Source organism: Pantherophis guttatus, chromosome 4 (genome assembly GCF_059756535.1).
Source record: "Pantherophis guttatus breed Tessera chromosome 4, ASM5975653v1, whole genome shotgun sequence".
NCBI classification, from domain to species: domain Eukaryota; kingdom Metazoa; phylum Chordata; class Lepidosauria; order Squamata; family Colubridae; genus Pantherophis; species Pantherophis guttatus.
Window position 1 is genome coordinate 77,402,877 of NC_142066.1, and position 13,407 is coordinate 77,416,283.

Sequence of the window (13,407 nt, forward strand, 5' to 3'; positions counted from 1 at the left end):
TAAAAATATATATAAATTTTGGCCCGAAAGTTAAGAATCACAGACTAATTAAAAGAATTTAAAAATTTTTAAAAATTTCTTCTTAAGCCAACCCGGCTTGCTGAAAAAGATAGGTTTTCAGGGAACGACGGAAGGCATTGAGGTCCTGGATTCTTCTTATCTCCGGGGGCAACTGATTCCAGAGGGTGGGAGCCCCCACAGAGAAGGCCCTCCCCCTGGGGGCCACCAGCCTACATTGTTTGGCTGATGGCACCCTGAGGAGGCCCTCTCTGTGGGAGCGCACGGGTCGATGGGAGGTCATCGGTAGCAGCAGGCGGTCTCGGAGATAGCTAGGCCCTATGCCATGGAGCGCTTTAAAGGTGATAACCAACACCTTGAAGCGCACCCGGAAGACCACCGGGAGCCAGTGCAGCTCACGCAGGAGCGGTGTTACATGGGAGCGCCATGTTGCTCCCATCACTACCCGCGCTGCTGCATTCTGGACCAGCTGGAGCCTCCGGGTGCTCTTCAAGGGGAGCCCCATGTAGAGAGCGTTGCAGTAGTCAAGGCGAGAGGTGACGAGGGCGTGAGTGACTGTGCACAAGGAATCCCGATCAAGAAAGGGCCGCAACTGGCGAATCAGGCGAACCTGATAAAAGGTCCCCCTGGTAACAGCTGTCAGATGTTCCTCCAAAGACAGCTGCCTATCCAGGAGGACTCCCAGATTGCAAGCCCTTTCAGTGGGGGCCAAAGACTCACCCCCAATAGTCAGTGATGGAGTCAACTGACTATATCGGGATGCCGGGAGCCACAGCCACTCAGTCTTGGAAGGGTTGAGCCTGAGCCTGTTCCTCCCCATCCAGATCCGCACAGCCTCCAGGCACTGGGACATCACTTCAAGGGCATCGTTGGGGTGGCCTGGGGTGGAGATGTACAGCTGGGTGTCATCAGCGTACTGGTGGTATCTCACCCCAAAGCCACGGATGATCTCGCCCAGCGGCTTCACATAAATGTTGAACAGAAGGGGCGAGAGGACCGATCCCTGCGGCACTCCACAAATGAGAGGCCTCGAGGTCGACCTCTGCCCCCCTGCCAACACGAACTGCGACCGGTCGGAGAGAAAGGAGGAGAACCACCGCAACACAGTGCCTCCCATCCCCAACTCTTCCAGCCGGTGCAGCATGATACCATGGTCGATGGTATCAAAAGCCGCTGAGAGATCTAATAGGACCAGAACAGAGGAATAACCCCTGTCCCGAGCCCTCCAGAGATCATCCACCAACGCGACCAATGCCGTTTCCGTGCTGTGCCCAGGCCTGAAACCCGACTGGAACGGATCTAGATAGGATGTTTCCTCCAGGAATTGTGGAAACTGTTGTGTGACCACACTCTCAACAACCTTCGCAATGAAGCGAAGGTTGGAGACAGGACGATAGTTAGCCAATATTGCTGGATCCACGGACGGCTTCTTGAGGAGAGGCCTCACCACCGCCTCTTTCAGGGCAGCGGGGAACTGACCCTCACTCAACGAAGCATTAATGACGCCCTGGAGCCAGCCTCATGTAACCTCCCGGGAAGCCAGTACCAACCAGGAGGGACACGGGTCCAGTAAACATGTGGCCGCACTAAGTCTCCCCAAAATCCTGTCCACATCATCGGGAGTCACAGCATCAAACTCCTCCCAGATAACATTCTCAAGACTTCCTCGTCACCCTGCCCTGATCTACCCAGTCAGAGTCCAAATCCCCCGGATCTGAGCGATTTTGTCATACAGGTATTGTCCGAAATCCTCCGCCCTGCCTTCTAAGGGATCCTCCCGCACTCCCAGATGGAGCAGGGCGCGGGTCACCCTAAACAGGGCGGCCGGATGATTCCCTGATGACGCAATAGAGGCGGAAAAGTAGTTAGACTTTGCCGTCTTTATCGCCACTAGGTAGGCCTTAATATGCGACCTTACCAGTGTTCGATCAGATTCAGCGAGACTGGCCCTCCAACCGCTCTCCAGGCGTCCAATATTCCTGCTTGCTTTTATTTTTTCTGAGCAGTAGGACTCACCTTTAAACTTATCACCAGGCTACTACAACTGGTCATCATTTTTATTTTTTGTGAGAGCTTATAGTCCCAAATGAGACAAGAGACACCATTGAAAATAAAGCTAAAGCTGAAGGCTGACACATGGCTTCACAGCATGGCACTTTCTCATCTTTATAGGTAAGAGATTAATTAGGGAAGAACCCTGATAAAGGAAAACTACCTCTGGACACACTGGTAGAGAAACACATATTTATATTAATAAGCAGCCACTAGCCAAGATTTCAGCAGAAGTCTTTTCTTGATCTAATTGCAGTAGCCAAATATTAAATATTTGCTGCATAAAAAGATTGATGACCTATACTGAGGTAGGCCTTTTTCCCCTCCGCTACAGGTATTTTTTTGCTTTGAAGATGAGGAAAAATGAATATATTCAGCCAGAATTTAGAATTAATATGTCTTTCAGTTGACCAACAAACTTTTTCATCAGTAAATATAATGAAATCTTTGCATTACTTGGATCAGTGGTGGGTTGTCCCCGGTTCTGTCCGGTTCTTGCGAACCAATAGTAAAAGCAGTGGGAGGTTCCGCCCATCCACCCAGATGTCATAATGGAGGATCTGCGCATGCGCAGAAGCTTCTGTGCTGCGCTCCCGTTGTGAACCAGTAGTAAAGGTAAATAGAACCCACCCCTGACTTGGATGTTATACTGCACAAAAGCACTTGAAGCAGTTTTTCCTGAAACTATAGATGTTGTGCCTGGCAGCACTTTTAATAAAAATTAGGCTGATAGTAACAAAAAATAGATCTAACCTTTTAGGTTCTTCTGGTGACTAAAAAGCCTCCAACAAGATAGATAAGCCTGACCTTGAGATACTGATACATTTGGTGTATCTTTTTCCAGCATGAAAACTTGGGATCCAAGCTATATTTTACATTTGTGTCTACAGTCCTCAAGGGCTGAAATCAGTGATGGAATTCAATTTTTTTTACTACCAGTTCTGTGGGCATGGCTTGGTGGGCATAGTTGGTGGGCGCAGCAGGGGAAGGATACTACAAAATCTCCATTCCCACCCCACTCCAGGGGAAGGATATTGCAAAATCTCCATTCCCACCCCACTCTGGGGCCAGCCAGAGGTGGTATTTGCCGGTTCTTTGAACTACTCAAAATTTCTGCTACTGGTTCTCCAAAACTTGTCAGAACCTGCTGATTAGCATCCCTGGCTGAAATCTCAGGAAGTTATTCAAAATCCTAAAACAGTGTTTGAGATCAGTGATGAACTACATGAAAGAAAGCAAATTGTATTTTAGTTTAGCTCAGATTAGACAATGGTATCCTCATTAATCAAATGATACATCAGAGAATTGCTGCAAACCAATGCAGCAATTTTGGGTATTGTTTTGAAGGGAATGTCAAAATCAAAAATAAAGACTCCTTTGTGTCGAACTTACGTTATATTTACCATACAGACTTATTGCCTTCTATTTTGGTTTATTTTTATTTTCCTGGGCTTGTTTAGTCTTCCCCAATTCAGGTTGAACCCTGTTTAGCTTTTTGAGATAATTTGCCACTGGCACTTGATGTGACAAATATTTAATAAAAAAATGCTTCCTCATTCAATGGCTTTTTACTCATTCAATGCCATTTGGTTCATCCTGCATTCTATTTCTCTAAGTAATACATAAGATACTGGTGCTTTAACAATGGAGTTCTTTACAACATCATAGAAAACACAGATTTCTTGGTTATCCCAAATCACCTCAGCACCCAGATGTAGTCTAAGAGAAAATAAGAGGTCCCATCTGGAAGAAAAGGGAAAAAATTATGCATTCTTGCTCAAATATATCAGAAACATGCATATACACTGAACAAAATTAACATAACAATACTGAATTTCTTTGCTGAACTGGCAAAAAATAACCCATATAATTTGCCACTTTTCAGCCACTATCCTGCTTTTTGCAATATTTATCTCAATACTGGACACTATATTTATGCTCAGGTTTCCCCCCTGCCCCTAAGAGTAAGAAGTAGTTTAAAAATATTTACAACCTCAATCTTTGTTCCTACTGATAGTGTTGGCATGGACATGGGGAAGGGGGAAGGGAAGGCAAGTTATGAAACATGCATTGTGGTGCAAACTCTTCCCCATATGTATTTGTGTGCCATGTTGCAGTGCACATATGAACAGACAGAACTTATGACATAATATCATGATACACATTTTGTCATTATTTTGTTTATTATTTCTGTAACCTATAAGGTTATAGGTAGGTAGGTAGACTTCTTTTTAAAATCTCTCTCAAAATTTTTTATTTCTTTTCCATGAGACAAGAATCACGTAAAAAGGAGGCATAAGAAGAAGAATCTTTTCCCATAAAATGTATGTGTTAATCATTGTTAATTATTAATATTCATTCCTTGACTAAAATCATTGAAAAGCAGGACTAGGACTTTAAGAAATCAAAGGGATAGAAAAGTGACTATAAATGTTTTTTAAATGTTATCTAATTCTGGGTTTTATTTAATTGACCAAACTAAGTAATAATTTTAATTAGCAATTTTATGATGTTTGTGTGTATATATTTTTCTTGACTGTACACTGCCTTGAGTCCTACGGGAGAAAGGCAGTATAGAAATATAATAAATAAATAAATAAATAAATAAATAAATAAATAAATAAATAAATAAATAAGTAAATAAATAAATAAATGTTTGCCTTAGCAGTTATAGTGTGGTTGATTGATTAATTCATCATGTGCTATGATGATATATTCTTAATCTGGTCTCTTTCCACAGGGTACCAATTACCACTATAATTGAGTCTATCCACCCTGCTGCAAGTTGTCCTCTTCTACATCTACATATACATTTATGTGTGACTGTGTGTACACACACACACACACACACACACACACAAACCCAATGGATCATTGAAATTAAAAATATGAATACACATTCGCACACACATACACCTACCTTCATATACATTTATGTATGTGTGTATGTGTATGTGTGTATTCATATTTTTTCATTTAATTTAAATCCAGGCATTATGGCTCTTATTTGTGTGGAGAACTACTACTTCCACATTCTCTTGCCTTGCATATGTCATGTTTGAAAAGTAAACAATAAAACAGTAGTTCAGTGTTTTTTTCACTCTCAGCAACTTTAAGATGCTTGGATTTCAACTCTTAGAATTGGAGAGTTAAGTCCACACATCTTAAAAATTGCTGAAGTTGAGAAACACTGCTTTAATTTTATACCACCTTTTTAAAAAAGCTGTTTTCTTGTCATGTGAGGCAAATTTGTAATGTGTGCTGGAAGTTGGGGAGGGTGTAGGATAGGGGAAGACTTGTAAGACTTCTTAATAAGTGGGAGCTCTTACAATAGGAATTCAGTTTGATATATTTCAGTTCCAAAATCAAAAATCTGCTGGATAGGAAAACAGTCCCTAAAAAATAAAAAGCAGTATTTCTTGATTCACTTATTTCTGATCACATACAGTATATAATATCATAAGAATTAATGCACACTGCATAAATATTTTCTAACTTGAATTTAGTCCAAAACATTTCATGCTTACACTTTCTCTGTGCCTCTTCTATTTGTATTACTTAGCAATTAATGATTGATTAGTTATTCTAATTATTTATTATAGAGATTTTTATGTTATTTCAATCTAGTCAATTTACAATAATCACATAACAACAATAAAATAACAAACCATGCTGCCCAATCAATATATCACCCCATTGCACTATATCTTACACAGAATAACGTAGTATTCTGATTGCATTCACTGTCCCAAAGGCTCTTTGAGACAGCATTTCATAAGTCATTGAAAAGTCATAGAGGATTGCCTCCCACAGATTCCCAATAATATAAAATCATATAAAAGCAAGACAAACAGTAAATCGAGAAACTAGTAGACAAATGAGAAAATAGGACAAGAGGGCAGTACTTACTGTTGACTAATTGGCCAACACTCAAAGCTGAAGAGGAGGAGGAAGAGGAGGAGGAGGAAGAGGAAGCCTGGCGCACTGGGCTTTGAGATATAGATGCTTGACTATGAGTCAGGTGTAGAAGACTGGTCTGTGAGGCTGCTTGCCCTACTTGTGCTTGAGAGGGCTGATGAAGCTACAGACAAAGACAAAGACATTTTCAGTAATAAAATGAAGATGTGACTAATACCCCTCACCTATCTCCACCATTCCCCCTCACTGGGTTCCTGCAGGCCTCCTCATCCTGTGTCACCTTTGTGACTTATCTTTCAAAGATCTCTGGAGTTTGAATTACGAATTGGGGGCAGGATGCTCCATTCCTTAGTGTGTGGCATGAACCAGAAGTATCCTCCACTTTTGGAGTGGCCACAATGCAATGCCATTCTGTAAATGGGATTGTTCCACACAGCCCAGGAACAAAGAGGCCACATTAGGGAAGCAGAGCAAACAACTTTGTCCTTAAACTTACTCCTGGAAGAGAACACCATTTTAGAGTGTGAATCCTGCATGCTCAGTGGGAAGCAGGCCCAAGCTAAGAAGTCTCAAGGGACGGGAATGGGATACTCTGCTTAATGACCCCTTTAATCTTTAATATTCAGCTTAATGGCTGCATTAATGCTCATTTACTTGTTGGCCTGGCTTGAGAGGTGACAATGTGATTCCTTGTGTGTTGATTACTGGCAATATCTGGTTTCCAATTACTGTTGCAATGATTTGACCTTGGGCATTGGTCAGTAACTGTGGTGTAATTGGCTGTACTTGAAGGCCCTGAGCTCCTCCTGCTGCTTGATTGGATGAGACTGGATTAGGCATTAGTGGAATGGTTCCAATAATCTGAAAGAAATAGAAAGCAGAAATTCTGTATATGATAAATATTTTGTTGTGAAAGTAATAAATCTAGGAACACAAGGTATTTTAACTGCCTTGAAACTCAGATTTTGTCCAACTAATTTATTAGTTATGACCATATATGGTAACTGATATACTATAAATTAGCAATATTTATCAAACTGTCTTCTTATATTCTAGTATATTTTGCTTGCCTTCTGCTATTCCTCCCTTGAAGTCTTGAATTCTAAAACAGCAAGAGACATGTTTTATAGCTAACAATTAGAGGAGATCAACTGATCAATTGGATATGCCTTTTCAACAAAGAAGTGGATAATTTTTTGGTGGCCCATAGCAATAGCTTGGGGAGACAAAGGCCACCGCGGGGGGGGGGGGGGGACAATGATGCAAGTAGATAGACTGATACCACAGAATAAACAGTTTTTTTCACATTTAACTGTTGTTGTTTTTTAAATTTCCACATTAACCGCATTTTTGAGATGATTGATTCCTTGTTAACCTGTGCTATGCCTGTTGAAGGGCCCCCTACACTGTAGTATGTTTTCCATCTAAAATAGCAAGAGTAATAGAACTTGGATTACCGCTTCATAGTGCTTTACAGCCCTATCTAAGTTAGCATATTGCCCCCAACAATCTGGGTCCACATTTTACTGATCTTGGAAAGATGGAAGGCTGAGTCAGCCTTGAGCTGGTGAGAATCAAACTTCTGGCAGTGGGCAGTGAGTTAGCCTGCAGTACTGTATTCTACCCCTTCATGGATTACTGCCTTGTCATGACGAAGGGTCTTCCATAGCTCAATGAAGTTATGAGCTATGCCATGCAGGGACATTCAAGATGGACAGGTCATAGCCGAGACCTCTGACAAAATGTGATCCACTGGAGAAGAAAATGGCAACCCACTCCAGTATCTTTGCCATGAAAACCTCATGGACAGTATCTAAAGGAAAAAAAATATGATGCCGGAAGATGAGCCCCTCAGGTCGGAAGGTGTCCAATATGCTACCCGGGAAGTAGCGCCAGAAAGAGTGAAGCGAATGGGCTAAAGCCAAAAGGACGCTCAGCTGTGGATGCATCTGGTGGTGAAAGGAAAGTCAGAAAGTCAATCTGTAAAGATCTATTCTCCATAGGAACCTGGAATGTAAGATCCATGAATCAAGGCAAGCTAGATGTGGTCAAACAAGAGATGACAAGACTGAACATCGACATTTTAGGAATCAGCGAACTAAAAAGGACAGGAATGGGTGAATTTAATTCAGATGATCATCAGGTATACTACTGTGGGCAAGAATCAGTCAGAAGAAATGGAGTAGCCTTTATAATCACTAAAAGAGTAGGAAAAGCAATACTGCGATACAATGCCCAAAATGACAGAATGATCTCAGTTTGAATCCAATGCAAACAGTAATACAAGTCTATGCCCCAATAACTGGTGCTGAAGAGGATGAAATTGAAGCCCTACAACACCTTATAGAATTAACACCAAAAAATGATGTCCTTATCATCATGGGGGTTTGGAATGCTAAAGTAGAAAGTCAAAAGATAACCAGAATAACAGGCAAGTTTGGCCTTGAAGTACAAAATGACGCAGGGCACAGGCTGATAGAATTTTGTCAAGAGAATACGATGGTCATAGCAAATACTCTTTTCCAACAACCCAAGAGATGACTCTACACATGGACATCACCAGACGGTCAACACAGAAATCAGATTGACTATGTGCTCTGCAGCCAAAGATAGAGAAGCTCTTTACAGTCAGTAAAAACAAGACCAGAAGCTGACTGTGATTCAGATCATGAGCTTCTCGTTGCAAAATTTAGACGTATATTGAAGAAAGTAGGGAAAAGCACTAGGCCACTCAGGAATGAACTAAATCATATCCCTGATGAATATAGAGTAGAGGTGACAAATAGATTTAAGGAATTAGATCTGATAGACAGATCTGCCTGAAGAACTATGGATGGAGGTTCACAACATTGTACAAGAGATAGCAACTAAAATCATCCCAAAGAAAAAGAAAGGCAAGAAAGCAAAATGGTTGTCTGAGGAAGCTTTACAAATAGCTGAAGAAAGAAGGGAAGCAAAAGGCACGGGAGAAAGAGAAAGATACACTAGAATTCCAGAGAATAGCTAGAAGAGATAAGAATGCCTTCTTAAATGAACAGTGCAAAGAAATAGAAGAAAACAATAGAATAGAGAGGACCAGAGATCTCTTCAAGAAAACTGGAGATATAAAGGGAACGTTTCATGCAAAGATGGGCATGATAAAGGACCAAAATGGCAGGGACCTAACAGAGGCAGAAGAGATTAAGAAGAGGTGGCAAAATTACACAGAAGAACGGTTATCCGGGATGCTTAACATCCCGGATAACCATGATGGGATGGTCACTGACCTCGAGCCAGACATCCTCGAATGTGAAGTCAAATGGGCCTTAGGAAATCTGAGCAACAACAAAGACGATGCAATAAAAGTACTACACTCAATTTGCCAGCAAATTTGGAAAACTCACAGGATTGGAAAAGGTCAGTTTACATTCCAATTCCAAAGAAAGGCAATGCCAAAGAATGTTCAAACTATCACACCATTGCACTCTTTTCACATGCTAGTAAGGTTATGCTTAAAATCCTACAGGCTAGTCTCCAGCAGTATGTGGATCGAGAATTACCAGAAGTACAGGCAGGATTTCAAAGAGGCAGAGGAACTAGATATCAAATTATCAACATACGCTGGATCATGGAGAAAGCTAGGGAATTCCAGAAAAACATCTACTTCTGCTTTATTGACTATGCTAAAGCCTTTGATTGTGTGTGTTAATGCTGGGTGGATCTAACCCAATAACTCACAGGAGACAATGGTATCTCTTCATTGATTCTTTATTCAATTCAGGGTAAAGGTCACTGACCTGTCTTGTCTTTGCAGGCACACATCTGGAACTGCTGGATGCCCACATGTAGGATCCTTTTATACACCAGGGGAGGAGTCTGAGGTAAGGGGATATGATGGGATATGGGGAGGTGCCAGCCCCTGCCTGGGAGAATTAGACATTTACCCTGACAAATCCCCCTCTAAATGTCTAATTAACGGCGGACATATGATATCTGTGAACATACATGTTAGGTACATAAAACACATGATCTACATATATACACATATTTTTGATGTGAGATATGCGTGTTGCTTTTGAGGTAGTGGCTTTGTAAGTATGTCTGCTGTTTGTTGTTCAGTGTCACAGTATATGGCTTTAATGAACTCCATTTCTGAGAATTGCCTAACGTGTTTATATTTTATGTCTATGTGCCTTTATGTCTATCTCTATCCCACAGCATCTGCTTTTGATATTTCTATAGCTGCCTTGTTGTCTTCATGTATGACTATGGGGTATGTTGGTTTGGCCCAGATGTCAGTAAGTAAATCATCAAACCACACTAGGTTATTTGCGGCTTTTGATAAGCAGACGAATTGGGCTTCGGTGGTAGAAGTGGCCACCAGCTTCTGTTTTCCCGTATACCAATGTATGGGGCAATTGTTTAAGAAGACTACGTACCCGGAAGTGCTTTTTCTGCTTTTGGTGTCCCTGGCCCAGTCAGCGTCTGCATAGCAGGTTAACTTGGGTTTCTCGGACAGGTCTGGTTCGAAGCACAGCTGGGCGTTGGCACTGTGTTTCAGGTACCTGAGCAGTCTTTTTATGGCATCCCAGTGCAGGACAATGGGCTTGCTCACATGTCTGGACAGTAGATTGACAGCCAGAGCGATGTCAGGCCTTGTCCAGTTGGTGATGTAGAGTAGCGAGCCTATTGTTGACTTGTATAGCTTGTTGTCAACGAAAGTTCAGCTTCATTGTACATGCTCCTTATGAAGTCCGGTTGCATGGGTGTCTCGCAGGGTTTTGCCCCTGACATGTTGCATTTGGATAACAGTTCCATGATTTTCTCTCTTTGTAAGATCCGGAAGCCCTTGTCAGTTTTAATCACTTGCACCCCTAGGTACTTGTTTATCTTCCCTAGTGACTTCAGAGAGAAATGATTTCCTAACTCGGTGGCAAATTTATCGCATTTGGCCCTTTGCTTCCCTATGTACAATATATCATCCACATACACAAGAACACCTTCAAATGCTCCTCCCTCTCTCTTTGTGAAAAAACATTTGTCTGCAGAGGTGGCTTTGAAGCCCATGGTGTTGAGAGCTTTGGCTAGACAGTCGTACCACCTCTTGCCAGACTGTTTGAGTCCATATAAACTTTTGTTCAGGAGCCATGTGTTGTCCTTTCCATCATTGTATCCTGGTGGGGCCTTAACATAGATCTCCTTATCCAATTCTGCGTGTAGATATGCGGTTTGCACGTTGAATTGGAATATTTCCAGCCCTAGGATGGTGGCAATCACTAGGGCGCTCTTGACACTCTCAGCCCTGATTGTGGGGGAGTAGGTATCCGTGTAATCTTCCAGGTACCTTTGGGCGAAGCCTTGTGCGACCAACCTCACTTTGTAGAGCATTTTGTTGTCTTCGAGTGTTTTGACTTTGAACACCCACTTGGTCCCAATTGGCTTTTTGTTCTCAGGTGCTTGAGCTGGCGAGTATACCTGTAGTTCTCGGAGGCTCTCAATCTCCTTTTCAATGGCTTGCTTCCACCTTTCCCTCTCTTCCTGGGGGAGGCTGAGTATCTCTTCATAGGAACTGCGTGTGAAATGCTCTGTGTGTATGGACATGACGTAGTCCTCTAGTCTCTTTGGTAACTTGTTCCTACTAGATCTAGTTGGTCTGTCTGGAGGCATATCTGCTTCATGCAGGCATTCGGCTTCTTTTTCGGTGAGGCTATCTAGGTTCAGTGTGGGGTGTCCTTCTTTCCATTCCTCGGCTTTCAGTTCTTGGTGTTTGGGTCTATCTGTTTCAGTTTCCTCTGGCCCCCTGGTGGACAGTTCTTTGTCACTTTAGTTATGTGGTTGCATGTCTCTGCCAAGGAAAATGTCATTGCAGTGGAGCTTTGACCAATTCGAGTGCTCATGGAATTCCGCAGACCTGGACACAATGAATTTGTTATTGCAGTCCACAAATCTGAACCCCTTTGTTCCAGGCTCATAGCCCATGAACCTTAGTCTTTTTGACACCTTTTCTCCCTTCTTCCTTAGCTGTCGGGGAATGTGGACGTCAGCTGGGGCACCAAATACGGGTAGGTCGGCTAGGTTGGGTTTTCTATTGTACATTAATTCGTATGGGGTTTTATTGATTGAGCTTGACCACAACCTGTTTAGTGTGTAATTTGAATAGTGTAATGCCTCTGGCCAGAATGATTGGCTCATTCCAGCGTCCTCCAAAACACACCTCATCATTGTTTGGAGCAATCCGTTTTTTCGTTCTGAGACCCTATTCTGGAAGGGGGAAAAAGGGGTGGAGCTAAAATGCAATATGCCCCTCTCCCTTAACCATTTTGCAAAGTCCTTGGGCATGAATTCTGTGCCCCGGTCAGTCATTATCTGTTTGATTTTCACCCCATGTTGTAGTTCCACCCTTTTATAAAAGTCTTTGAACCTTTGGAATGTCTCATTTTTATGCTTGAGAGAGTACACACAGCCATACCTGCTGTAGTTATCTACTATGGTTAAGAAAAACCTTTTCCTGTGTCCAATGGAAGGTCTCAGTGGTCCCACTAAATCCATGTGTGCTAGCTGAAATGGGTGGTCAGTTGTGCGCTCTGACCTTTTGGGCCTCGCTTTGACCTTAATTTTTGAAGATTTACACACTGAACACTCCAAATAATTTTTGCAGTCCTTTACTTTCAAACCCTCTGTACATCCTAGCATTTTTTCTACAACCGGGAAACTGATATGTCCTAGCCTTCTGTGAAGGAGGTGGGCACAATTGTCGTGGATGGGTCTTCCCACGGATACCTTGTTTTTGCCTGGTGACACAGTGTTTGTTTCCTCCTGGGGTCCCCCTCTAGTTTCAGTGTCTTCCCACTGGTCATGGGTGATGCTTGTGTTTATACTTCCCTCGCTGTTCTCACTGGGTGTAAAGTACAGTAATCCATCATGTGTGGTTACCTTGCCAACCCTTTTTCTTTGGTTGAGTATCTGTACCCTGCCTTCCTTGAATGTTACCTCTGTGTCTGTGTCTGTTGTGAGCTTTACGATGGCTAAGACATTGTGGGGTATTTCTGGCACGTACAGTACCCCCTCTATTTCCCCAGCCCCTGGTATATGTACATTCCCTCTCCCTATGACCTTGGCTGTGCTCTGGTTAGCCATTCTGATCTTGAAGTCTGTCTCTACAAGGGAGGTGAATAGATTGTGGTTGTGTGTTGTATGATTAATGGCTCCTGAATCCAGAAGCCACATGTTCTCATCTATCCCCTGCTTGGGGTCTGCTTTACCATGCCTGAACCTGTACATGATCCCTGGGTTGCTATCTCTGGAAACATCCCTGTGTTCACTGCTTTTTCTAGGGTTGGGTGACCACCCACATCCCCGTTCCATGAAATGTCTGCGGTCTGGTGACCGTCTCTCTCTATATCCCCTGTCCCTATCACCTCTGGGGCAATCCCTCCTTAA

The 13,407-nt window shown here is 42.6% G+C and overlaps 1 protein-coding gene and 1 long non-coding RNA gene across 3 annotated transcripts in view; one reads left to right on the forward strand and one right to left on the reverse strand.

Moving 5' to 3' along the window:
* The window catches only part of POU6F2 (POU class 6 homeobox 2), a 658,684-nt gene that overhangs the window by 11,836 nt on the left and 633,441 nt on the right, over positions 1 to 13,407 (reverse strand). The window contains exons 7-8 of the mRNA XM_087892428.1: positions 6,643 to 6,849; positions 5,980 to 6,151 (exon numbers count right to left, since the gene is read on the reverse strand). Of these exons, the coding sequence (XP_087748554.1) occupies positions 5,980 to 6,151; positions 6,643 to 6,849 (379 nt within the window). The remainder of the gene's footprint in view (positions 1 to 5,979; positions 6,152 to 6,642; positions 6,850 to 13,407) is intronic.
* The window catches only part of LOC117663744 (uncharacterized), a 40,521-nt gene that overhangs the window by 2,932 nt on the left and 24,182 nt on the right, over positions 1 to 13,407 (forward strand). The window contains exons 2-3 of one of the 2 annotated variants that reach the window (XR_004590804.2): positions 9,782 to 9,848; positions 11,989 to 12,029. This is a non-coding gene — a long non-coding RNA (uncharacterized LOC117663744). Of the gene's footprint in view, positions 1 to 6,915; positions 9,849 to 11,988; positions 12,030 to 13,407 lie in introns of those variants that run through there. The other variant, XR_015733907.1, reaches the window with a different exon arrangement.